Here is a 27,411-nt window from a genome sequence, read left to right as displayed (position 1 = left end):
TGGAAGAAATAAATGAGAATAGGTGGGAGTTGATTTAATTTTGGTGGGAGAGATTAACATAAACCAATTAGCTTAGTAACTTAATCATACAAATTAGAAATTGTAAGATCAGATTAAAAAAAAAATTAAGGGTATAAGCGTAATTTTACACAAAAAAGTTACTATATTTGAAAATTTTCTACTTTATTACATATTATGTGTAGCTTCTTTTTAAGGAAATTGTTGCACATTTTATTAAACGGAGCTAGTATATAAAATCAATCCTAATCCGCGACAAATATTATCATAAATATAATAGTATCTATTTATGACCAAATTTTTTTTCCAAAAAATCCCCAAACAATGGATACTGAACTCAAAAACCTCAACCAAAATCATGCTCATGAAGAACAACAACAAATCGACAATGGCGAACAACCCCTTCTCAAATCCGATTCAAAATTATCTAATGAAAGCACCAACAAAACCCCAGAAAAGCAGGTGACGGCAGCAGAGTTAGAGGCAATGGAGAAGAAGTTCGCTGCGTATGTTCGGCGCGACGTGTATGGGCCAATGGGTTGCGGCGAGCTTCCGGTGAAGGAGAAGGTTTTGTTGGGTATTGCGATGGTTACGCTGCTGCCTCTTCGGGTGGTTGTTGGGATGACAGTGCTTGTGATTTACTACTTGGTTTGTAGAATTTGTACTCTTTTTTCGACGCCGCATCGGCCCGAGGAAGGGGAGGATCAGCAGCAGCAGCAGCAGCAGCAGATGGAGGATTATGGTCATCTTGGTGGGTGGAGGAGAGAAGTTATTGTTCGATGTGGGAGGTTTTTGTCTAGGGCTATGTTGTTTACATTAGGGTTTTATTGGATTTCTAATTCTTCCTTGATTTATGATCAAGAGAAATTGAGTGATGGGGTAAGTATTGATTTTTTTTTTTTAATTTCTTTTATTTTAATGCAATTTGTTTGTAATTTTGTGGGATTTTGAGTAGGATTTTTGAGGCTTGTGAAATTGTTTTCAGTTGCTGTTTTGAAGAAGTTTTTATTTGATTGTATATTTTGAGGGAGCCCCGGTTAATCTCTGAGATTAACATTATTCTAAATTTAACTGTCTCATATTCTAGTTAAATTTCTGCTGGAAATTCACATAAACAATGCATCAAATTATGTTTGTTCATCCTCTTTTGCTTTGATGAATTACCAAAGTGCAGCTTAGAATCTTTGTAGAGTATGCTAATTTATAAATTTGATATTCTTGTATTCTTCTTCTTGTGCTACTCTCAATCAGGATTGGCAGCGGGAAATCCACTAGTAGAGTTATTTAGTTAAAGCAACTAATAATGTTTAATTTTACCATGATTAGTTGGTTGGTATAATTAAGGAAAGAATCTCTTGTACCAAATCAAGGATGGAGGGGTAACAATCGTAACATGTTTTGTTACCATGGGTTTCAGAAGGGTAATAAATGGTGGTAATGGTTACTTAGGTGTGTTACTCTAATTAGGGTAGATGATAGTTATTGTGCATTGGATTCGTACTTGGGAAGATTGATTTTGACTTTTATCTATTTTTTTTTAAAAAAATTCATTAGATCATTAATCTAAATTAAGGAAAGAATCTCTTGTATCTAACTTAGCAATGGAGGTGGATAACATGTTTTATTATCATGGGGTTCAAAAGGGTAATAAATGGGCGGTAATGGTTACTCAGGTGTGTTTTAATTGGGGTATATAATAGTTACAACATTGGATTTATACTTGGGAAGATTGATTTTAACTTCTTCTATATTTTTATCATTAGATCGTTATTATAAAGGGTAATAAATGGGCGGTAATGGTTACTCAGGTGTGTTACTTTAATTGGGGTATATAATAGTTACAACATTGGATTCAAACCATCTCCAATGGTGAGACTTGTGGGAGTTTTTTTTAGGAGAGAGAGAGTATTTTTTGCAAAGTATACCAATAAGTTGGTATCTAAACTTAGCAATTCTTAAAGAAAGTTGTTAAGTTTAGATACTCAATTTTGAGTCTCATTTGACAAAAAGTGTGAGCCCTTTATCAATATTATAATATATTTTGTAATTTATTTAAGTTTAATTTTATTTTACTTTTTAAAAAAAACTTACAATATGGATTTGGTAGGCCATAAATTGAAAGTGACATTAGAATACTTTAGAGAGTCTCATAATTGGGAAATTAGACTTCACATGAGTTGCTAAATTGAGAAGTGGGTCGGGTATCACCATTGGAGGTATAAAACAACTCATTTTGTATTTTAATACTCAAAGTTAAGTCTCACCAATGGAGATGGTCTCATACTTGGAAAGATTGATTTTAACTTTTTTCTATATCTTTTATCATTAAATCAACACTATAAAGCCTTGTGTCGTATACCGTTTTTATGAGGTTCTATATAAGGATTTATCGGTTCCCCCAGGAAGGGGAGGGGGTTGTGGACTTGTGGTAACGAATGCCGCAATATTGGGGTAAAGGCTTTAGTGTAGCACCTTGTTACAACTAGATTATGCTGAGAAATATTGATTCTAGCTCTCCCTTTACTCCACCATGCCCCTGCTTTCAGGCAGCTATAGTTATCATTTTGTATTAGCTATCTTTAAAATATCAATGCGAACTTGGAGTACTTGTCAGTCTATAATATCAAGCAATCTTTTATGTTATTAATATCAATGCTATTATGCTATAGCTTATAAATTTATCTGCACATAACCTCAAAAGACCCTGTATGTTTGAATGGATGGAATTATTGTTTTAATATGCTGTGATATCTGCTTCCTGCCTTATACCTAGTTTGGATTGCTTTTCTGAAAGAGAAAAGATGTATGGGAGGCATATATTATCAATGAAATCAAGTGCTTGTGGATTTAAAATTTTGCTGCTCTAAGTGAGTTATGCTTATACCTATATTTTTGTAGTTATATAGATTCTAGTTTGTTAACCCAGAAAAGAGTTGATCTCTAACGTCTGTTCTTTTCATTTACCAGAATGATAGCAAAGATCAATTAGAAAGCTCCGAAAGGCCGGGAGTAGTCATATCAAACCATGTCTCATATCTGGATATCTTGTACCACATGTCATCTTCATTTCCAAGTTTTGTTGCCAAGGTTGGTTGATTTACTTTCTTGATTGATTCTGGATGTTTATCCTTTAAGTTTTCATTACCTTAAAACATTTCACTGACATATGACTGTTGCTGATATGACTTATAAAACTTCTCTGCTGAAGAGATCAGTTGGCAAACTTCCTCTTGTTGGCCTCATCAGGTTAGCTAAACATCTTTTCCATTACTGTATTTGAAAGCTTTTGAGCAAATTTTCTTCTGCATGTGTTGTTTCAACTGTCAATTCCCGCTTCTGTCTTTCCTAATCTTGTACAATAATCAATCAATCAATCAATCAATCAAAGCCTTAATCCCAAAAGTGGGGTCGGCTAACATGAACCAAATTTGATTATTCCGTGTAGTCATCAACATAAATCTTTCTCCTCCATCCTAATCTTGTACAATAAGTGGAGTTTAATTTACAGAAAAAATGTTGACTGCTACTTAAAGGCTGTAGAATATGGATTTAATTATTGAGCGTCTAAGATGCTGTGAATTTGATCCAAACAACCTTGAAATGAGCGTCTTTTGTTTTTCTCTGTTGCTTATGTGCTTTGGTCGCTGCTTGAGATCAATTCAGGATTTCATTGAATCATTGCTCTATTTTCTAGATTTGTCTCAATTTTCTGCCATTACCATTTAAATTTTATTAACTAGGCCAAAATGGTCTTTGAATGTCTTCCTATTTCTTGCTGTCCGCTGTCTAATCTAAAGGCCACTTTAGGGGAGTAAGATGATTGGTTGTATATTTCTAAATACTTGCAAGTGTGATTATGTGTCTTGTAGATATCAACTTTTGGGCATGATTACATGTACATCAGTTGCATAGAGTCATCAAACATTTAACTGTAGTCAAGGCTGATTAGTCATTTAGTCATAATGGGTTTTGGATAGCTTGAGCTTGTACTATGTTTGGTGTTCTGTCTCTCTCTTACTCTGATTATCCAAGGCTCTAAGCCATGTTTGGACTAGTTTTATATTTTTGCATTGATCACTGTCTACAGGGCATATTCTGGCTCTAAAATTAAGTTGATTGTCCTCTATTATCTTATAGCTCTGCTAGCTGCTTTTATTTATCTATTTATTACTAACCTTAAACCATAACATTAATTAGAGTTTTTCCATCCTCCACAGCAAGTGTCTTGGTTGTGTTTATGTGCAACGGGAAGATAGATCATCAGACTTCAAAGGTGTTTCTGGTAAGTGTGTTATCTAAAACTTAAAGATGTTCCTTTGTAGATTTTTTTTCATAATTATCTTTAATAGCCTAAGGCTTTTTATTGATTCAGGTGTTGTGACAGAAAGAATCAAAGAAGCACATGAAAATTGTGATGCTCCATTGATGTTGATATTTCCAGGTTATAACATGTTCCCCTATAGCAATAGTTGTGTTAGTTACTGTTTAATGGAGACTTATTATGCTTTTTGAAGCATTACTTGTTAGTATTCATTGTCAGTCACAAATCTCACAATACAATTTGACTACATGCTTATTAAAATATACGAAGTAAACTAATTTTGATATTTCATTCATCTTCCTTTTGATTACTTTGTAGGATAATATAGATATAACTTCAAAATTTTATAGAACATTGACAAATTCCTATCTTATTTATGTTATTAATCATTGCATGTACTTGGATGCCATTTGGACATAATTTTTGTTTTCTTATGTTTGATAGTAATTTGGCTTTCCTATTATCATTACTTGACGGTATATGTTTACCTTAACTAGTATTCATTCCGTGCGATGCACGGATTATTTTTATCTATAATTTTTTTTAATGTAAGGATTGATCAAGTTGTGTATGCCTTAAGAAGTGAAAATAGGGGGGGGGGGGGGGGGAGGGTGGATTTAATAACAAACATATGGATGAAAAATTATCCTAGCAAAAAATTGGATTGAAACTCTTGAACAACATTGAAAGCTAGCCATGCTACGGCCCCTTTGTAGTTTTCAAAATATCAGTCAATTCAACATTGGATATGCCAATTACATGAAGCAAAATAGGAAATCAACATTTTGGAAGATCTTGGATTTTAATTTAATAGCGACTAAACCATTTGACTAAGATGCAAAATGAGGAAGAACCGAAAAAAAAAAAAAGATCTACTTTGTTTAATGAAAGTTAATGGTAGAATGCCCAAAAAAAGTGCATTAAAAATTGATTTACTATAAACATACTTAGACTGAGAAGGAACGGAAAGATGCAAACTAAAAACTTAAAAAAAATAAAATAAAATTATAAAAAAGAAGAATTATCACACATACAATATTAATATTGAATTTGACACATGATTATAATTTTGATAAATTATTCCAAAAAAAAAATACCTACATGGTTGCGAAAATATTTCAATAAATAATATCAATTCAAACCAAAAACTTCACAAGTTGACATAAACTTAGAATGAATAATCAAAAATAAGTTAAAAAATATATTCAAAATCATGAATTGCACTGTACCTTTTTTGCTAATTTTGTTTGTTAAAAAGAAAGTATTGATTATTAGAGTAAAAAATTTGTGCTTTAGTTATTAAAAATTGGGGATGAATAAAAATGATTTGGGGTAGAAAGAAGGGAAGAGTGATTACATTCATAACTGAAATTTAATTAGGGATGAAAGTAAAATGCATTTTGATTTGAATATATAGTTAACGAAAATGGGAGTTTGAGTAAAAAAAATATAAAATAAAAAACTAATGCAACCCTTCATGAAAAGAAATTAAATAAAAAACAAATGCAACCCTTCAAGTATAAATTTACCAATTTACCGAAAACTAATAAGTAAATGAAGTGTTGTTTGGGGAATAAACTGTACATCAAAGTTTTCTTTTTTTTTCTTTACTTTAATTATTTATTTTTGTACAAAAAAAAATAAATAAAAATAAAAAGTACACATGGACACTCAAATTTCCTTTAAATTATTTTAAAACAAGATGAGGGACAAGTGTCTTTCCAACATCCCGTTTTAAAATAATAGTATTGATGTTTTTTTTTTGTTTTAAGATACAATAAAAATTTATTAATAATCCTACAAATGAATTTAGAACAAACATGATTAGTAAATATGTAAATTTGGTCATAAGAGATGTTTTCTTTTTTTTTTTTTTAAAAAAAAAAAAATTAAAGAAAACCCTCACAAATGTTTTCAATCTCTAAAAATTGTCCAATTTCATTTGTGTTTGTTCACCTCTGATTTAATTTCTGTTTTAATTATTTTTTTCGCCTTGAATTTTTTTTTTCTTGAATAGACATGTTTAAGGGATGGGCTGGATGGAAGAGGGGTGGTTTTTTTTTTTTTTTTTTTTTTTTTTTTTTTTTTTTTTTGCAATAAAAAAAATAATTATAAAACATGAAAAATAGGAGGAGGACAAGTGTCCCTCCAACTTCTTGTTTTAAAATAATAGTATTGATTTGTTACCATCCTCTCTTTTTTGGCACCATTATTTATATTGCACGGTGGCTCGGTGCAAACAGAAAAAAGTCCACCTATCACCTACAGTTACCATATCTCTCACAGCAGTACTACTTTATCACACACCTTCATCATTGGCGTCAGTTACGTCATCCATGTACCTATTGTAATAGACCGGTATTACTGCTAACTTACGCAAATAACAGGAAAAATAGAGAGAAAAAAGATTGATTCTTTGGTTGAACTAGATACTCTGATTTTTTTTTGTAAATTGTTTGAATAAGAAAGGAAAAATAGAGAGAAAAAAGATTGATTCTTTGGTTAAACTAGATACTCTGATTTTTTTTTTTTTTTTTTTTTTTTTTTTTTTGTAAATTGTTTGAATAAGAAGAAATAATAAAGATGGAAGCTTGAATATTGATTGAAAATGGCAAAAGGGGTTACAATTATAGGTTAATAGCTTTAGGCTATTATTCTCACAATAGCTTGAGGCTATCACTCTCTGACAATGGCTTTAGGCCATAACTCTCTAAGGTTTCCCTTCAATACAATTCCCAATATCATTGGTCCAAACTTCATAGGTAAACCTTTGATGTCACTATTGTTGAACGCCAACATCAGCATGCTAGACTGTGCAACCATGAACCATGAAATCAACCATGATCAAGGACGCTTTGGGAAAGAAGGGAAAAAAAATTAAGGAACACCTAGCCACAAAGCAAGATAGTAGAAGTATATGGGGGAGCATTAGAAAAAAGAGGAGAGAACCTTGAAATGTAAGTGCAAGAGGAAAGAATATATAGATGGAAGGAGACGGAAACTATTGTGACGAGATAGATGTGGTGTGATGGAGGAGAGAGGGGGGGGGGGGGGGGGTGGAGAAGCATAGTGCCTCCTGGTGGATTAGTCTTATAGTTGTTATAGATATATGTATGAATTTATTCCATATGACCATTTATAGCTGTGCGCTTTTATGGTTTCCCATGCTATTAGGATAGCAAACCTTGTCTATTCCCATGCTAAAATAACTTACTGATATCACTTAAGGACAAAAAGCTCATAGAGATGCTGGGTAATGAGTACCATGTAAACATGTATACTTTTGTTTTTTTTTTGACCAGTAATATGAACTTCTGAAGCCTCTGCCATCTCAAGCCAAATTAACTTGGCTTATGAGATTATTAGGCCATTGCCCCCCCCCCCCCCCCCATGTTTCTTCAGTGTCCATGATAATGATGAAATCGGTGGTTAAAGTTATTCCATGTCCGCCCAGGCTTTCAATAGCTCTATTGCAGGTTCTGATATATTATCCATATATCTGTATTAGTTAGACTAAAGAGGAATCAGACAGCTTTCTGAGGAAAAGATTTTCTTATGGGTTGTCCACGCCAAGTTTCTCTAGAGAAGGTTTTAATCTTAAGATGTCCATTTATCTGGTCCAAATTGTTGATTGATCTTAGATTTTATTCATGCTTTTTCTTAGGTTCCTAAGGGTCATCTTTCTGTAAAATTGACCTCTAGGTACTAGCTGGATACTGGTTATCATCCTTATCTAAATAGGCAGAGCACATAACAAGTGCCTCTATATCCTCCAGTCATAGGCTGAAGGTGGAGGTTCCACCTGTTATTATAAAAACTCTTCTTTCTCTTAAAGGTTGGTTTCACCTTTAATCTTGCTTCTTATTGAATTTGGACTATATTAGTTTTCAATTTTTCATAACAAAAATTTATCCAAAACCCAGCTAATTCTATTATTCTGTGTTATCACTAATCATCAAGACTTGCAGATTGCAATGCTTGTTAACTTTTGGCTAGTGCCTTGTAATTTTATTTATTTATTTATTTTTGGTTCCATTTTCGGGGAAGGGGGAGATTAGTAAGTGAAACATTATTGGGATGTCCTCTCTCAGGACTTGAGTGAAGTCTTAACACCATTTTTCTTGCACTCACCCCAATGAGATAGGCCAAGGCCAGGGTAGGATGAATATGGTACAGTCTTTACTTAAGCATATCTGATCCTCAGTGGTGGCTAGCATGAACTTATGATGTTACGAGTACCTTTGTCATGATCAATTTGCGCTGCTTCACCATTCTGTTTATCTTGTGATGCATTTGCTTTTATATGTATTTTGTACCTTACACTTTTGATTGATGGTCTACCTCTTTGTAGAGGGGACAACTACAAATGGGAATTTCCTTCTTCCATTCAAAACTGGTGCTTTCAGAGCAGGAGCTCCTGTTCTTCCTGTGATCCTAAAATATCCATATCAAAGATTTAGTCCTGCCTGGGATTCGATATCTGGAGTGAGTTTTATGTTTTTCATTTTTTTTATTGTTTAATTTTAATATATAATGAAACTCATAATAGGATCTCTTATCTGCAGGTACGGCATGTAGTTTTTCTCCTGTGTCAATTTGTGAACTATATGGAGGTGATGGAGTTGCCTATCTATTACCCTTCGAAAGAAGAGAAAGATGATCCCAAATTATATGCCAATAGTGTACGGAAGTTAATGGCTGATGAGGTATGGTTTCCCTTTGACTACCAATGCAGCTTAGTACTTTTGTTCATTTGGCATGACTCAATTGGAATTTATTCTAAGTTTCTGCTTGATTTGAACCTTTCCTTTCCAGACTCCACTAGTGTCTATGTGAGTTATGAGTTTTTTTTTTTTTTTTTTTGGGGGGGGGGGGGGTCTTTGCTGAGCTTTTTTTATTTCTAGTTATGCTAATAAGCATATTGTTGTACTGTCCAAACTAGGTTGTGGTTGCATTTGTCAAATTAGATTAAATTGACAATAAAATGCTCGTGTAATTGAAACAACTACTTATAATTTTGGTTGCTTAAACACGATCCTTTGGAATACCTGTGGTGATGGAAGTTAAGATATTAGAGATGTTTTAACAGAAGAGAAATTTTCTCCTTAAGATTGCTTTCTGGTTTTTTTCAAAAACCATTTCCGAAATTTAATGAAGAGATTACAAATCATCTCAATTTCTTAGGATTCCCCATTTGAATATCGTGCAAAGCTCCTGCCACCATAACCCATACGAAGGTCAATGGTGCTACTGGCCTACAGACATCAGTGTAATTATTGCTACAAGGAAAGAGTTTGAAGTTATAATGCTATGCATGGATTTCAAATGAAGATAATGTAAAGCATTTCCCTTTAATGTAAAGGGTTTTTTGGACTGTTCAACCTATCTTCAAACTCTCACTTTTGCTCCACCACATTCTCACTCACTCTCATGTGTTGCCACCACGACTTCCTGTTATCAAGATGTAGAACAAAGCACCTTCCATTAATCTTGTATCCACAATTGTCATCTTTCCACTACGATCTTCTGCATGTTAGCAATGCCTCGTCATTTCTTTCAGAATTTCGATTTCTAAAAGGGTGGAGAAAATGATGTGGATGTGAAAGGGGAAAGGGGATATTTTAAAAAAAGTTTTTGTATATACATTGCATGTCAATCCAATGAAAAGGTTCTTAAAATGAGAAGGATATATGTGCAAAAGTTTTTTACTAAATATGCATATTTTTTTCTAATAAATGTGCAAATTTGATTTTTGAGCTGACAAAATTTCAATTAAAACAAAAATTTTGCAAATAATATTCAAAATTTTTGCACATCTAATTTAAGTCATTTTTTTTTTTTTTTTTTTTTTTTTGCACATTTTGTCCAAAAATACGCATATGTAGAACAAAAATTCTACACATGAAATCATTCTCATCCTTCTCATTTTGACTATTTGAGGAACTCTTTTCATTTGACATATCTTAAACGAATATGTATACTATTTGGGTATTTTTAAATTATGTAAATCTTAGAATTATAATATATTTAAAGTAAGAAATTAGTTTTTGAGTTTTTGTTATGAACTTAGGTTGCTTTTTATTTCTTGAGTTTAGGTTCTCATTACCCTCTATTCCTCTAATATCCTATGTTTTTGTCAGCCTAATTTAGAGAGAGTTTTGTGCTCTCACAACATACTGTACTAGTATATTACTGCTTGAGGCATAATGCAACTTACTTTAGCCATCTGCTCCAAATGGCCTGTTATATCTGTAGCTTTAACCTCTTTGATATCCTTGTTTAGCTTTAAAAAACCCTGAGCTCAGAAATTGCCCAATTGAGTTATTGCACTGCCATTAATGGAATGCTGCAAGTCACATCAGATTAGAGAAGAGAAAGGGAGGAGAAATAAGGGGGAATGAATTAGGGTCAATTGGAATTGGAAGGTAAAGGGAGAAAAAGACAAAATAAAAGGGGGTTTTAAAGTCACATGATGGTCAATGGCCGGAAAATAGGATATAAGGACCTTTTTTTGCCACCATTTTTATATAAAGACCTTTTCCACAAAGTCGACCACATAATAGGACCTTTCGGACAATTTTTCCAATATAGAATATATAAGGCAGCTTGTAATATTTTTCTTATAAAAGCTATTTTAGTCTTTTTGTAAAGTACTATAAAATATCCTGGCAAGTACTCAGTGTCTTTAATGAGTATTACAGAATTGAAGTAGTGTCTTGGGGGATGCTCTGCACCCGAGCAAGATTAATAAAGGAAAGGGCAGCTTTTTCACCTGTTTAGTTTACCATCTAGTAGCTAAAATTTCGTTTTTCAGACCTGTAATTTTCATAGAGATCTTCTTTTCAGCTCCTTCATTGCCAACAAGTGGGATGAGTTAATTCTTAACTGATCTAGTCCCTTATACATTGCCAAAGTGATTTGTTATTCTGGTTAACTCATTTGCGCTAAACTTGTATTCCTAGCTATCTAACTCTGATACATCGCATTGGATGGTGTTTTCCTTTTTTTTTTTTTTTTTTTTTTTTTGTCAAATCAAACATACAATGTCATCAGTGAATATGATTCAACAAAATTCTTAAACTGAATCTTGTTATACCATGGTATATTATTATTTCTATAACTGAAGCACCATCTGTGAGCATTGTGGCATCTTTTACCGGTTTACTTTCTGTATCTTATTTTCGAAGCATTTTGGTTTCTTATGATATTTTCATGTTCATGTGCAGGGTAATTTGACACTATCAGATATTGGATTGCCTGAGAAACGGATATATCATGCAGCCCTCAATGGTAATAATAGCCTGCGTAGTGTTTCCCATCCGAAAACCGATTGAATCTATCTCATGGCCTCCTCAATTGATTCCTAGCTTCTGTTAGTCTGACTTATTGATATTTATTAGTGTACAGCCATTGCAGCTGTTTGATATATACTTGAAAAAATTTAATAAACTGTCTGGTGTATGCTGTGTGTATTTATGTACTGAACTTGATTGAAATTATTAAAGACGCTCTTGTTTTTAATTTTTATTTCCCTCTTAAGACTTGTGAATACAGTAAATCTGAAGCGACTTTCTCGTGTTCCTGCAGGTTTTTTATGTCAAAGATAATTTGGGTTCGCCTCTGTATGTTCATTGTCTTGTGTTTGTTTAAAGAAGTTATAGGGGGGAAAAGAGGAAATTATACACATTAACTTCTTATTGCATTCATCTTTGTCCTCTAAAGAGTAAAGAGTGCTGAAATATGGGTTTCTGCTTATACTTTGCCAACTTTGGTAACAAAGGTGGCAAGCCAGCGCTCGTAACCACAGTTCTCCCATCACCTGAGGGTTTGGAATTCCAGGATGCATATCTTCTATATGAAGTGAAAAGCCTCTGTATTTTTGTCAGGGTTGTTTTGCTTTTGGTTTTTCTGAGCACCCAGGAAGTTATGCTAGTTTTTAACATAGTAGCAAAAGATTTGATGCTACTATGGTAGTGATGTAACCTCGTCATGGACTCGAGGTATAGGCTGTTGAGAAATTAAACTGTTTGGCAAGGAATTATGGGGTTATGGGATATGCTACATGTGCATTTCCATGCTTATATGTTGTACTAACATTACAGTGACTTTGCATTGTTGCTGATACTGATACCCGTACAGACCAATCTTAATGTATAGATAATAGGCGTCATAATTAATTGCAAAATAGACCTCCATCCTCATTTATTTATTGCAGTTTTGCTCATGCATATTCCATCGATTGGCTCTTATGTCTTTTATTCCATTAGTCATTCATAGTTTATGGTAAGAAAGAAAGATTTGATTTGAGTAATTGGGATTTAGTTTTGAGTTTCCATATTCACTCCTAATATTATATAGTATGTAAAATTAAGTTCAGAGTAACTCAATTATTTTCCCTCTTTGTCAGCAATCTTTCTGCATTTTGGTAGGAGGCTGGTAATTTCTTTTCATCCATAGCCTACCTTTAACACACGAGTGTCATTGATTGGGTTATAGGTGTGTGGAAGAAGTGATCACGGTTGAGTTACGTTTGTGCCCTAACACATTGCTCATAACTGCATGCATCCTTTACAGCCTCATTCCATCCTGAGCACAAAGGATATTGGTAGCCCTTGCCCATTGCTGAGAATTTTGTGGTTCTCCTTGTTCTAAGCACCAAGGACGTGGTAAGTTCACTAAATATAGGGTATTGTATTGGTAATGGACGGTTAATACCATTTCTCGCAGCAGTTTAAAGTCTCTAGGCGACACGATTGCAAAATGTCTAGCAAATTTCTAGACAAGTACCCAGTATAGGGTGTTAAATTGTTGTCTTCATCTTTTCCCAGTATAGGCTTTGATTGCTTCTACGTATAGTGTGCAGTATTAATAAAGCTTCTCAAGTTGCTGACAGAGTTGGAATGGTTCTTGGCATGGTACATGTACATCACGACATCCCTTCCATTCCAAGTCTAAACATCAACGCCTTTTGTTCTACTCGAGTCACGAGCTATTGGTAACCTCAAGGTGAGAGATTTAAGGTTGTGAGCCTGTGATTGATCTTTTTGAGGGTATCCTCGTAGTATTTACACATTTTTGCTAGAAATTTAGAATGTCGTATCAGTACGCTCTTTGGGGGTGGGGGTTGGGGTTGCTGATACAAGTAATATATAAAACTATTGAACAGCCAATATTTATGAAAATAAATCATAAATGAGGTAGGAGAACCAGACCATCTCATCCTCTTTAACAATAAAGGCAAACACAAACTAGAATTTGCAAAACGAACAAGATCAAGTTGACATGCAAACAATTAACACATCTAAACCGAGTACCTTCGAACCTTTTCAAAATGTTTGTATATCAAGTACTAGTGTATTCTCTCATCAACCTCTATCTAACATGACAAAAACTAACCAACGTTTAATTAATTAACAACTTATAAAAAAACCCACCTTGATTACTGAAATCTAGATTATAATTTAAAAGAATTGAGCTAACTACAAGGGGATTGACGTTGAAAAGACCATAAACTTCTGGCAGCTAGCACTAATTTTTTTGTGGTGCTAACAGTTGCCGCCAGAATAGACAATATTAAAAACTCCCATCAGGAGGTAATGTTACAGGCAAATAGATTACAGTAGTGGAATGCAACACAAACCAGTAAATAAAGATGACTACTACAAGATGGGGAAACCTTAAAAATCACATAATTACAAAAACAACTTACATTGAATTTCCCCGCGATCTTCTCCTAGAATCTTACAGAGATACAAAGCTAAGATTAGCATAAAATATGCAACTAAATGATTCAGAATAACTCTATAGAAAACCATACAGGATTTTTTTTGCTTGCTCTTTTTACCTTTCGGTTAGTGAACGTTTTTTGGAGCTTTTAAGTTCACATGAAGGCAAACAGCTTTTCAATGGTGAACGTAGGAACAATGATGAAGCTGACAATTGCCTTTGACGCATAGAGATTGATGATAGACAACTGAAGGCATTCTTTAGTCTTTTCTTATCACTATCATATGTCACCAAACTGGCATCTTCTTGGACAGCATTAATCTTTAGTGTTTCAGGGAGTACACAATTACATGCTGAACCTGTTGAAAAAATCCCATGAGGAAAAATGTGAGAAAGATGCAGGGTATATACACTACAATACATGCATTGTATGCATTGTGTGCCAGGAATTCATACCTATCTTGGCTAATCGATTAACCCATTTGGGGATCTTTTTCCCAGTTAACTTGTAGCACACATCCTTGCAGAAGTGGTTACAGTTTTTGACAATCAAGTGGTATGTGTCTCCATTGTAGCTTGCAGCATGCCTTTCCATGAACTCTCTGACTTCCTTTGCATCTAAGCACGTTGTACCAATTAATATTGATTTTCTAAACTTAAACCCTGGGCATTGCCGTGGTTCAACTTCGAAAACACCACTAGTTGGGTAATCATGAGCTCCAAAAGCATATTCTACACCATGAACTGTCATGAGGAAAAGGTAAAATTATTCTCTTTTATTTATAAATGTGTTATGGAGAGAAGAAAACACAAAATTCGTATAAAACAAACAATTAGTTAGTACTACCAGCAATGCATCAGAAATAGACAATCAAATTAAGTCATAATAGCTACATTTTTATTATACATCTAAGCAACTGCTCAAACTCCAGGAACTAAAGCTAAACTAGAGAATCAATCATGCAAAATACATCAGCAACATTAGCATACCCTTCGAGGGGCCAAAAAAGGGACACAAGTAGCACATATGCCCACATGATTCATGCAAAGAGATAACAACTGATATTTTCTGCATATTAGGCTTTTCTGCACTTCAGCTATCATTATGCATATAGATAATATGGCTTTTCTGCAGCTCTGCTATCATAATGTATATAGATAATATCATCACACCACAAATTTCAAGGGTTTCCATGCTAGAATAGAATAAATGATTATAGCAGTATCCTAACTACAAGTATCCATTGTAAGTTGGCACATTAGCAGTTCCTCTACAGTTCCACAAGAATGTGACATCATCATACACTTTTCTCATTCATCAGCTAGAGAACCTTTTTTTTAGTTGCACAAATATTACTTTAAATAAAATTGTCAGATAAGAAAGGAAAATGAGAAGGTTAACAAGCAGTTGTGTACAAGACAGAAATTAATACAAAGCATAACAGATGATACACGAAAATCACAAAAAGTCACAAGACACACAACAAAAAATCAATTTATTTAGGCTGTGTGATCAACTGAGAATAAAATCCGCAATTAATAGCATTAACAATTTACAGGGAAAACCTAACTTTTGGCCATCTTATGTAATCCCAACTTTGATTGAGATTTTAAGTTTTGGATATTTTCAATGACTATTCAAAAGAGTGAAACATCACTTGAAATTAGAAAGAGAATTTCACACTGAAGTTTAGAATTATTCCAATTTCCAAGTTAGCAAAATATGAAATTAATCCAAGTTCAAAGTGGCCATGCAATTTTCTTAAATATAAGTATTAATCCAGAAAATAAAACTATTTTTTTTTTTTTGGAAACTTACTTGGAAAACACCATATCAACGCTTATCTAACAAATAGTTAAGGTAATGCTGGTTCCTATTTTTTTGAGTACCACTGTTTCAAAATGAAAACTGCAACAAAGAGCGTGGATTAAAGAATCAATGTGCAGTCTTCTAGAATGGAAAATGTAGATATTTTTTTTTCAAATTTACAGAACTATAAAACGAGAAAGACAGAATAAAAGACCATGCAAACAGAATTAAAAGGACTAAAAATTACCCCAGTAGAAATTGTGTAAATGGGAAATTATTTCTTATAGCTTACTCGTTTTGTCATTACTGAGAAAAAAGGAACCTTAGAAAGTTCATGAGAATAGATAACTACCATTGGCATAAAAGAGTGCATTTAGTCATATGAATCATGCATGTAACTAGAGTAGGCATATACCTTCCACACCAGAATGAAAAATTCCAAGGCCAGCCCAATAGAGATATCCATTCATGGGAGTTAGGTCATAAACATTGAGGTAAACAGGAGTATTTCCTGGATCAGGGCTAGATGACTTTGCTTTGGAAAACAAACAAAATCTTGTTGCTGATTTGCCCCTTAAACGTAAAGGCATTATAGACTTCCATCCTTTCTTTGTTCCTAATTTCATGGTTATGATGCCAATGATATCTCAATTTCTCCACCTACAGTTGAGATCTGCATACATAAATTAATCAAAATCAGTATCTCAATGAACAGTAGAGACAAAGGCAATTGAAACTTTCTTTTAATGGGGTTTTCCCTGTTCTTTTTACCATTTTGTACCGGAAATAGCTTTTCAATAATATTAAGGGAAGCTCATAAATCATGAGTACATGTTCGTCCACACTGTGAATGCCATACAATGGGTATAGCTAACTAGTTGCCTATCAACACCAAAATGAAGATCCACACGTTTTATAATCTAACACAATAATAGATCCAGCATATAAATAATAACCAGTGTAACACAAAGGCAACCCAACTGGTGGCTCCCATCAAATGGTTAATTCTGAATTGCTAGTGTAATAGATGGTACAACATTTTCACTCTAGATGATAAGGGAGGCTCAGGGGTGGTAACAGGTAGCACTCTGATAAAAGAAATACTAATGCATCCATAATGTGTGAATGAAAGCAGATCCATCAGGGTGATAGAGAACAGACACTCCTGATAATAAGATTACTAACACGCATCGGTCGCATTCATAATGAGTGCATGAGAGCAGTTTCATCAGGCTGATAGAGAAACGGAGTTTATCAATTATTATACCAGCACAATTTTGAGAGATGTATCCAAACTAATACCCCCCCCCCCACCCACCCACACACACACACACACACTCTTTTTATTTATTTTTTTGGTTCTTCTCACTTCAACCCCATACCCTCACAATATTTACTCCTTTCCACTTATTCACTTTTACTTGTACACTCTTTTCTCAGGTGTCACACCCACCCACTGTTTTACTCCACCCCTCTTACATTATCCTCATTTCTAAAACTCACTCACTAATTTAAACCTTTCCTAGAAACAAGTGTCTCAAATAAGTGGGTAGAACCAAAAAAATAATCAAGGGGGTAACATTCTATCCCACAGGTTTATCAAAGAATTTCCACATATCAGCAAGGAAGCTAGAGAAACCATCACATCTTGCATTTTAAAACCACACCCCTAATCACATAAATTAACTAAAAAGCAAGCCGTATGCTAAGATTTCTGTTCTACATCCACCCAAAACCAGCATATCTTACTTATCCAGTTTCAAAGGAAGTCTCTTACCAAGAATATATGAAAGATGGCTTTATATTTAACTTACTACATTCTTTAAGTGTCTGACTTTCCACCTGATTAAACTGTTCCTTTGTCCTAATCTATTCTTTATATAGTGTGCCAAAGGGATAATTTGCAAGTAAAAAAAAAATGTCGAAGGATTACAAAAATTTAAGTATCAGTCACGTTCAAGATAAAGAGGATGTAAAACCAATAATTAAGAAGGGAAAAAAAAAAAAAAAAAAAAAAAAAAAGCCCAAACCTCTGTTAAGTACAATAGCCACATATACTATCTTGGTATCGAAGGAGAAGCAGAGGGGAATATTAGTAATAACCGTCCTATCCGTATGGATTTTTATTGAATTTGCCAAGATAATCTAGCTTGAATCAGATAATGAGGAGAAGATAGGGAATGAATTTCCATTATGAAAAATCATAACAGACTGTTCATGAAGGGATGAGATATGATGCAAGATTACATGAGTATGGTTGTCAAGTTCTAGTGCTAAGAGAAAGGAAGCAGCATATATGTTGATTAAAGATTCAATCTTGATTGGTTTGTCACAAATCTCAACCATGATGCCTAAGAGAAGAAAAGGAACCAAGGTGTTCAAGGATAGAGATTCAGCCACTTGAATTACGAGTTGTGACTAAGGTGCTAATCAATCGTACGTAACAACTAAAAATACATAAACATCCTACATAGTTTGAAAACTTGATGCAGTTTATGGAAAAATTACAAGCAAAAGCAAATCAATACATTTTTTTAGTCAAAATATAATCAAAAGTTTACAAGTTTGATGACAAGCACACTTTGACCAAAACTAGGGAAGAGGTGACAAAATAATTATCCCACACCACTAATCACCAACATACAGTACAGTATATTTTACCAAAAAAAGTCCCTTAACTTGGATACCCAAAATGCATATGGTTATTTTCACCCTTACTAGCTCCTATGCTGTTGTTTTCTTTATATTCACATGAGTAAGTTGTCTAAGCTATATAGATCAAAGAAACCACAATTTTATCAGAGTGTGATATTCAACAATATTGTAGTTGCATCAGCTGTAATATAAAACCAATCTCAACAATCCAAGATTATTATTGTAGTTGCACGACCAATCTCAAGTTCTCAACAATCCAAGATTATTAGAAATAACCTACTACCCTAGTTTCAATGATAATATATCGATTGGGACAAGACAGGCTAAGTCTGACCATATCCAAGTCTTTATTTGAACAAGCAACTCTGACACACTAGGCTGATAATGACATGTTTTGAATTTCCTCAAGCAGTCATACAGAACAAACTTGTCTGTTCGATTTAGAGGCTGCCACTATATCTTACTTTAGCTATGGATACATGACATCGTGGATGACATTCATGCAATAATTACAGCAAAAAAACAGCAATTAGAATAAGAACTACACCTTCTTTTTCTCTAGAACGATGTTATACACTATGTTACATTGACACGGGTACGGGTATCCGATATTGGTACGTATCCGAGTGTCGGATACGCCATTCTCAAAAATTTAGGACACGGGGACACCGTCTTAACATTGGACTCGGGTACGGATACGGCAATAATTTTGTCCATAATATATCAAAAATTATATAGGTGGTTTTTATTGATAGATTTTTATATCTAGGTGAGTGGATTGCTAAAAAAAAGTAAACAAAATAAAAAGCCCAAGTTGTTTATTTAAAAAAAGCCCAAGTTGTTGATAGAGAAACATAGGTTTAAGGCCTTTTAAGCTTTTTACCAATTAAAACAAAACCCTAGCCGCCACCCTTAAGCACATATATTAAAAAAAAAATGTTACTGCTAGGTAAATCAGGAGAGAGGAGGGAGAAAAAAAGTCAAAAACTTCAGAAATTAAATAAGTAAATACACGTGAAAGAAGAAAGAGAGAGAAAACTGCATTGAGAAAACTCGTAATCGTGTTCATCTTCGAAATTGTTTGAGAACCGTCTTCATCTTCTTCAAAGCTTCAACTCCTTCAATGGCCGCCGTACCCGAGAACAAAATGGAGTATCCGGAACGGATTTCATACCCGGATCGGTGTCGCGTCGTATCGACCCGGGTATGCCGGCCAAAATGCCGTGTCCAGGTAACATAGGTTATACAACATAAGAATTTAAATGGCTTACCATATGCTGACAATTTCTAAAAGAAGAAAAGTATAACCAATAAAATACATAATTAGTTGAGGTTTCTTTATTAAGATAAATAATATTTATTTCATTTAATAAGTTATTAATAGTTGGCTAATGCTTGCTATAAAACGAAAACCATAGTACAATATACACAATTTTTTAAGTCAAACTCAAAATAGTAAGGTTCAACCAAATTCAGCAATTTCCAACTGGCTCTGACAGGTCAAAGAAACATATAAAAAAAATAACAATTGAACATTCCGCTCTCATAATAAAAAAACTCCCAGCACCAACTAACAATGGTCTGCACGTTCATCAAAAGACCCTACAAAGTGGGTGGACAAGCAATACTTTGTAGCAAAATCAATGAACATGAAACAACACAAAAAATAAGAATTACTCTTATGGTAAAGAAAATTAAAAACCCTTTTTTTCCAAACTTAAATTAATCAATTGACTTAAACCCCAGTTTCAAGCAACCAAGGATAAGAAGTTCTGAAATCTAAAAGCCACTGTTTCATGAAAATGACACGATTTTTTTCCGTGCCAACGAAGCCACATAGAGCAATGATGTAGACGGGATTCGATCCGAGGTCTTGGTTACCACCCCGGCAAGACTTTAACCAACTAAACAATCAAGATTAATTGACATCCACACAAAATATCAAAACGTGAGGCGCAAATTGAAGGCAAATTTACAATGCAAGAACAGTGAAATGTCAAACAATCGCTGAAATCAGAGCTACAAGCTTCATATCAGCAACAGATGGTTCAGATCTCAGTTGCATGAATAAACTAAATTTGAAAATTACCCACCTCAAAAAAAATACAGAAATTCAAAAGATAAACTGCACTGTTACTAAAATAGTACAAAAAATGAAGATAATTCAAAGAATAATAATTGAAATTGCACCCAGTTGGAAATACAGACAAAATACTAAGGAAATTCAAGAGAAATGAAACTTACAGTGTGTAGGAGAAAGACAAAGTTGGAAAGTAAGCACCCATTTGCATATTCTCAAGTTTCAACCAAAAAAATTTGAAGTGGGGTGTATTTTTTGAGCTAAGAAGAAAATTTAATTAAAGAATGAAGAAAAAATGTTGAGGAATTTCAGAGGATGAAGCGAAATCCGAGAAGTTGGTGTGGTAATCCTCCCCTCGGTTTACTTCTCTCTCTATTTTTTCCTCTGCAAAATTGAGGCTTTTCTGGGTTTGTGGGTCTTTTGATTTGTAGCCTAATAATACGGAGAGAGGGACAAGAGGGAGCAAGTATTGTATGAAATAATAATGGATATAATAATGAATGACTCTAGTTGACATACCTCACCTGATTTGATCTAAATTTTAACCCGACTTAAATTTAAATTGTAGTTGAATGTAATGAACTTAATTGTGAATTTAACGTGAAATGTATTAAACTTGAGTTGAGTTTATTTTTTTAATAACTATAAATAAGCGGGAAACAAAATAAGAATAAGAAAGATTTAGTTTGAATCGACTTACTCATGACTCATTTTTGAATGAAACTAGCGTCAGTTGGAGAATTGATTCAATCCAAGTAAATTCGAATGACACCATGAATTAGATTAATGATTATGATTGAAGGTAAAATATGAACTAAACCCATAATATTTAAATCGAATTCGTTTTTGAACTGCGAATTGCAATATGTATTCAAACTAAAGCCCGAATTAATTGAATCATATTTCACCGGAGATATCATGACTCAATAATGATCATAAGTAACAACTAAGAGTCTGTTCTCATCAGATTATTTTCAGTTCAGCTCTAATAAGTTCAGTTCAGTTCAGCTCTAATAAGTTCAGTTCAGTTCAGCTCTAATAAGTTCAGTTCAATCAAGTTCAGCTCCTAATTTCCTTCTCTTATAAAATATTCAGTTCAGTTCGGCTCTAATAAGTTCAGTTCAGTTTAGTCAATGAGAACATGCCCTAAAATTCATAATTAAATGAAAAGTTGTCACCTTTGGCTGGTTTTTACAAAAATAAAATGACCTTTTACATTATTCCAAAATAATGTCAGTGGAGGGGGGGGGGCATTAATAAACAAGACGTAGCTAGTTGGCAACTGATTTTAGCTTGTTAAGTTACACGTGTCACAATTTAATTGGTTGTGTTATTTTCAATTTTATTTTTACAGCTTTTCACAAAAGAACCCTGAGTTTGTAATTTATTCACTAATACCCCCTGGAATTTAGAAAAATACACCATGTACGCTTGAGTTTTCTCAAAAATGCAACATCAATTGATTAATTATGCCCCATCCTGTCAAATTAGAGAAGATAATTAAAGAGAATGATTTTTTCTGTATTGTATTACGGTATGCACAATATATTTATACAACCTAAGAGTAGAGAATAGGGCTTAACACCGGCCCATTAGCTATACATGATACAAGGCTTAACATCCCCCCCCCCCCAAGTTGGAGCATGCAAATCACAAATGCCCAACTTGCCAAGTAAATACAAGAATTGATTTCTTCCCAATGCCTTAGTGAAAATATCCGCTAGTTGATCAGTTGTCTTCACATACGATGGACTAATAATCCCTTCCTGAATTGCATCCCGAACATAATTACAATCAACCTCGATATGCTTAGTGCGTTCATGAAAGACCGAATTCTGCGCAATATATAACGCAGATTGACTATCACAAAACAAGCTCATCGCACGCGGATGCGAAACTCCCAAGCTGGTGAGTAATGCCTTTAACCATTTTAACTCATCAGTGACTTTAGACATCGAAAGATACTCCGCCTCTGCAGATGATTTAGAAATAGTATCCTGCTTCTTAGTCTTCCAAGAAATAGGAGAACCACCAAGAAACACCAACCAACTAGAACTCGAACGTCCCGTCAAAGGGCAACTAGCCCAATCAGAGTCGCACCAACTTGTCAAATGTAAATTGCAATCCGAACTTAAAAGGATTCCTTGACCCGGACATCCTTTCAAATATCGAACCATACGAAGCGCGGCCTCCCAATGATCTTGACAAGGTTGTTGCATAAATTGAGACAAGATATGAACTGTATAAGCCAAATCAGGTCTAGTGAAAGATAAGTAAACAAACGACCTACAAGACGTCGATACATTTCGAGGTCTGCAATAAGAGGAGTTTCTGATCTAGCCAGAGTATGATTTTGTTCGATAGGAGTACCTGTTGGACGTGCCCCTAGCAAACCAAACCCTGCAATAATATCAAGAGTATACTTCCGTTGACATAAAAATATGCCCTTCAGGCTCCGAGCAACCTCAATACCAAGAAAGTACTTAAACACACCCAAATCTTTCATATGAAAACAGTTACTCAAATATGATTTGAATGATGAAATTTCAGAAGAATCATTCCCGAAAACTATCAAATTGTCAACATACACCAGAACACTAAGATGAACAGCTTCATGATTCAGAGTAAAGAGAGAGTAATCAGAGTACGATTGTAGAAATCCGTACCTTTTCAGAGAATTGGCCAATTTAGAGAACAAGCAACGAGGGGCTTGTTATAGGCCATATAGAGACTTCCGGAGTCGACATACCAATCCAGATTGAGAACCATGGAAGCCGAGAGGAGGTTTCATGTAAACTTCCTCATCAAGGTCACCATGAATAAAAGCATTGTGAACATCCATTTGATGCAGTTCCCAGTTTTTCGCCGCAGCAACATCTAAGAAAGCACGAACGGTGACCATTTTAGCAGAGAAAATGTTTCGTTATAGTCAATACCCTCAACCTGATGATTGCCAAATATAACAAGGCGAGCCTTTAATCTTTCAACTGTCCCATCAGAATTATGCTTCACCTTATATACCCATCTACACCCAAGAGCTTTCTTCCCCGGAGGTAATTCTTCCATTACCCAAGTCGCATTATCTTCCAAGGCTGAGATTTCTTTTTGCATAGCCTCCTTCCAACCCTCATGTTGCATAGCCAATTACGAGGCTCAACGACTGTATCTATAGCTGTAATAAATACACGGTGTCGCATAGAAAATTTATCACAATTCACAAAGTGTGCTAAAGGATAGGGAGTACCTGAGCAGCTTGGAGGAGATAGTGAACATGGGGAGATAGATGAACTCGAAACAGATATAATATGTGAAACATAGTCACGATGCCAACCCGGAGGATGTCGATCCCGTTGTCCACGACTCAAATCAACAAAAGAAAAAGAAGAGTTATTTGGACCAGCCACGGGGCTGCTGTCCGAGGCAGCACCAGCACCAGCAGCAGTGCTGAAGCTGCTGCCGTGCTGGCAGAGGCAACAGGGTCAAGGGAAGCAGTAGTAGAAGAGGCAGAAGCAGTATCAGCAGAAGTAGTAGCAGCCGCAGGGGAGTTGCGGTGGGGGCTATGAGCTGCGGCAGGGCTGCGGTGTGTGCTGTCTGAGGCCTCGGTGTCAAGGGAAGCCTCATCAACTGTCAAAATATGCTCAAGATTGTCTAAGAAATCAACATCAACCCCATTGGTAGCATTAGATACGGTAATACCATCAATGCTTGTATCATTAGAGGTACAACTAGTGACAAAGGGAAATTCGTTCTCATGAAATTTGACATCCCTTAACACAAAAATTTCACCCGAATCTAGATCATATAGCTTCCAACCCTTCTTGCCATGAGAGTAACCCACAAACACACACTTTCGGCTCCGAGGTGCAAATTTATCACCCTTAGCCCTTTGATTATGAGCAAAGAAAAGACAACCAAAGACTCGCATTTCATCAAAAAAAGGTTCTTTGCCAAACAAAACCTCATAGGGTGTTGAGCCCAAGAATAACCCACATGTGAGCATTCTCTTGTCCCACACTAAAAGACTGAAGGGGGAGTGTAGTGGTAATGGAATCCCACATTGAAAAAATTCAAGAGTTACCACCACTATATAAGGCTAAGGGGCTACTCCCCTTATTGCCATATGGTTTTGAGGTGGAATCTCCTTAATCTTGTGAAGTGGTGGACTTGCACTCTCCCGTGACAAGTGCGGCCCAAACCCGTATCTAACATGGTATCATAGCTACTACAATTCTTAACCCTAGAAAAAAAAAGGAAAAAACCCAATTTTTTTCAACTACTCTACTGCTTCGTCAACAATGGTGAGTGAAGGTAACATTGGTTCTTCTTCTCTTTTCTACAATCACCAACATACCTTGAAGTATGATAATTCTCTATCACAATGACATACTAAGTCGCTTCTATATTGTACCCACTGTCATTGTACGGGTGACGTAGGGAAAAACTAGGTCGTTGACTAATCCTCCCTAGTGTCAAACAAATTTATAATCACTTAACAAACCTAAATACAAGTAAAGAGGTAAGTCAAGGGTCGAACCACTAGGAACGGTTATGTTCAAGTATTTCTAATTAACGCCTAAGCTAGGTCGAAGTCAGGGTGAAAAGGTAACACTAATCAACTACCTAAACCAAGAACCAAACAAACAAATAAAACACTAGGGAATGGGGATCAACATGCATTCATGATAATCGAGCTAATTAGGGAAACAAGCAATCCAAGCAATGCAAAGACAAATAGTAGGAGCAATTAGGAGCATTCAACTAATCATCCTCATACTCTCTAACCTAGATTTCTCTAGTGCTAAACAACAAGAAGAAACATAATCAAATACTCAACCAATTATGATCAAATTGATATCAAGTGGTCATGTCAATCAATCCAATCATGCAATCAATGTTAGCATCATGTTTAGCTACTCCAATAAAACTAGACAACATGCAAACCTCTATGAATCAATTTAATTACAACACAAGAACTACTTAAATTCCCAAATCAATCTCAATCCATCAATCATACATGCTTACCCAATCCCTAGCAAGAAAACTACTCAAGAATCATAGTAGAGATGAAAAACAAAACTAAACCAAACATCAAAATCAATCATCAAACCAATATCAAAATCAATCATCAAAATCAACCAAACAATATGAAATTAAACAAAGAAATAAGATGAGATAGAGTGAGAAATCCTCATTGATTGATTAAGAATATCTTCAATACAATTGTCACCATTGAACCTTCAATCTCTCAAACCACCATTGAAATCCCTCACTTTCTCTCTCTAAAACTACTCCTAAACTATCCCTAAACTAGAGAGAAAAGCTCTCAACCTAATCTAAGATATGAATTCTAATTCTAATTCTCCTTGTTAATTCTCTAACCTAAAAATGGGTATTTATATTTACAAGGTTTAAAGAAAATAATAGAGAAAAGGGAAAATAAAAGAAAAGGAAAAGAAATAAAAAATAAAATAAGAAAACAAAATGAAAGTAAACAGGAAAATAGAAAATGAAAAGAAAAATAAAAAGAAGAATTAAAAAGAATTGAAAATAAAACCAAGTTGAAACATGAAGTCAGTGGACTTCGATTTGCTTTTGGCTGCTCTTAATTATGGGATATAATCCCATGCTTCTCACACCTAATCACCCACTAATCAAACACCATCACAACCCCTTTGATCATGAAGCTCCATCAAAATCAATGGCTCCCATTGATGCGTGCGTACAGCCGGGTTCTCACGCACGCACCATACTTGAGGTTGCTAGCTCTAGCTGCGGGGGGTTGTGGTGCGAACGCATAAAAGGGTCTTCGCGTGCGCACCATTTTCATGGCCACTAGCTGCGGGATGCGGAAGTAGAAGGAGGTGCAATTGGTCGCGGTTGTGGCGGAAGTAGGAGCTGCGGTGGCTGGTTTGGAGCAGGGGCAGCGAGCTACTTGTTCAATTAGAATAGCGTGGCTGGTATAAGGTTATATTGGTGGTTGATTTGTGCGGTGGTGGTTGCTGTTGCGGCAAGCTGGAGCAGGGGCTGCTTTGGGTGCTGAATTGTGGTGGTGAAGGAGGCAATTGGTGGTCGTGGCTGGAACAGGGGAAAGAGGTGGAATAGGTGGCGTTGGTGGCTGGTTGCGCGGTGGTCAGTTGCGGCTGGAGTTGTGGTGCGTGAGATGGCTTTGATTAGTGGCTTGTTTAGGAGCTAGTTTGGGTTGTAGAATGGTGAATGTTGCGGGAGCAAGGGAGGTGCTTTTTTGGAGTTTTTGTTGCTGCTCGTCTGCGCTCCCGAGCATCCCTATCATCGGTGCACTCGAGGTGATGCCTGTGAGAAGGGCAGCCTTCTAAATGCACAACTTGACTTGATTATTCACCTACAAAACACAAATAAAACTAAGGGAAAAATGAAGTAAAAGGAAACTAAAACCAACAAACAAAATTAATAGAACTAAAATGAAAATGAAAAGAATAAAAGAAATCAAAATAAAACAAAATAAAGGAAAGTAAAATGAAATGAATTATGAAATTAAAATAAAAACTAAATCTATAAAATCTATAATAAAAGAAAAGCAACAAAAAGAGAAAAAATAAAATAGAAAATACTAGAAAAACCATTAAAACACAAAACAAGATAGAAAAGCGAAGTAAAGAGAAAAAGCGTAAAACTAAGCGTTTATTTAGAAAGAAAGTTATGAAAATAAGGTAAAAACAAGCTAATTACTCATCAAATGAGTGCCATAAATGACACTCATCGAATGACCCCAAGCTTATCTTTTGCTCGTCCTCGAGCAAAACAAAACCAAGGGAGAAATGATGA

The 27,411-nt window shown here is 34.9% G+C and overlaps 2 protein-coding genes across 4 annotated transcripts; one reads left to right on the top strand and one right to left on the bottom strand.

Annotated features, from left to right (window-relative positions):
- Positions 1 to 311: 311 nt before the first annotated feature.
- On the top strand, positions 312 to 12,637 carry LOC145584997 (lysophospholipid acyltransferase LPEAT1-like). 2 transcript variants are annotated; one of them, XM_081641767.1, is made up of 9 exons: positions 312 to 897; positions 2,986 to 3,105; positions 3,227 to 3,264; positions 4,236 to 4,300; positions 4,391 to 4,459; positions 8,691 to 8,824; positions 8,905 to 9,045; positions 11,566 to 11,629; positions 11,927 to 12,637. In XM_081641767.1, exons 1-9 carry the CDS (start codon positions 343 to 345, stop codon positions 11,944 to 11,946), a joined length of 1,206 nt encoding a protein of 401 aa, XP_081497893.1. In that variant the 5' UTR covers positions 312 to 342; the 3' UTR covers positions 11,947 to 12,637. The 2 variants fall into 2 exon arrangements, with proteins under 2 accessions (XP_081497893.1, XP_081497892.1); XM_081641766.1 differs by lacking the exon at positions 11,927 to 12,637 and having other exon boundaries at positions 11,566 to 11,866.
- Positions 12,638 to 13,829: 1,192 nt separating this feature from the next.
- On the bottom strand, positions 13,830 to 21,069 carry LOC145584996 (deSI-like protein At4g17486). Of its 2 annotated transcripts, none has more exons than XM_081641765.1 (4): positions 20,775 to 21,069; positions 16,291 to 16,548; positions 14,522 to 14,797; positions 13,830 to 14,424 (listed from the first exon to the last, which is right to left on the bottom strand). In XM_081641765.1, the coding sequence occupies exons 2-4, from the start codon at positions 16,499 to 16,501 to the stop codon at positions 14,180 to 14,182; spliced, it is 732 nt and encodes a 243-aa protein (XP_081497891.1). In that variant the 5' UTR covers positions 16,502 to 16,548; positions 20,775 to 21,069; the 3' UTR covers positions 13,830 to 14,179. The 2 variants fall into 2 exon arrangements, with proteins under 2 accessions (XP_081497891.1, XP_081497890.1); XM_081641764.1 differs by having other exon boundaries at positions 14,522 to 14,809; positions 20,775 to 21,066.
- Between the last annotated feature and the right edge of the window lie 6,342 nt (positions 21,070 to 27,411).

Source organism: Chenopodium album, chromosome 16 (assembly GCF_948465745.1).
Source record: "Chenopodium album chromosome 16, dcCheAlbu1.1, whole genome shotgun sequence".
In the NCBI taxonomy this organism is placed as follows: domain Eukaryota; kingdom Viridiplantae; phylum Streptophyta; class Magnoliopsida; order Caryophyllales; family Amaranthaceae; genus Chenopodium; species Chenopodium album.
Note: the sequence above shows the minus strand (reverse complement) of the source record. Positions and strands in the feature narration are given on the sequence as shown.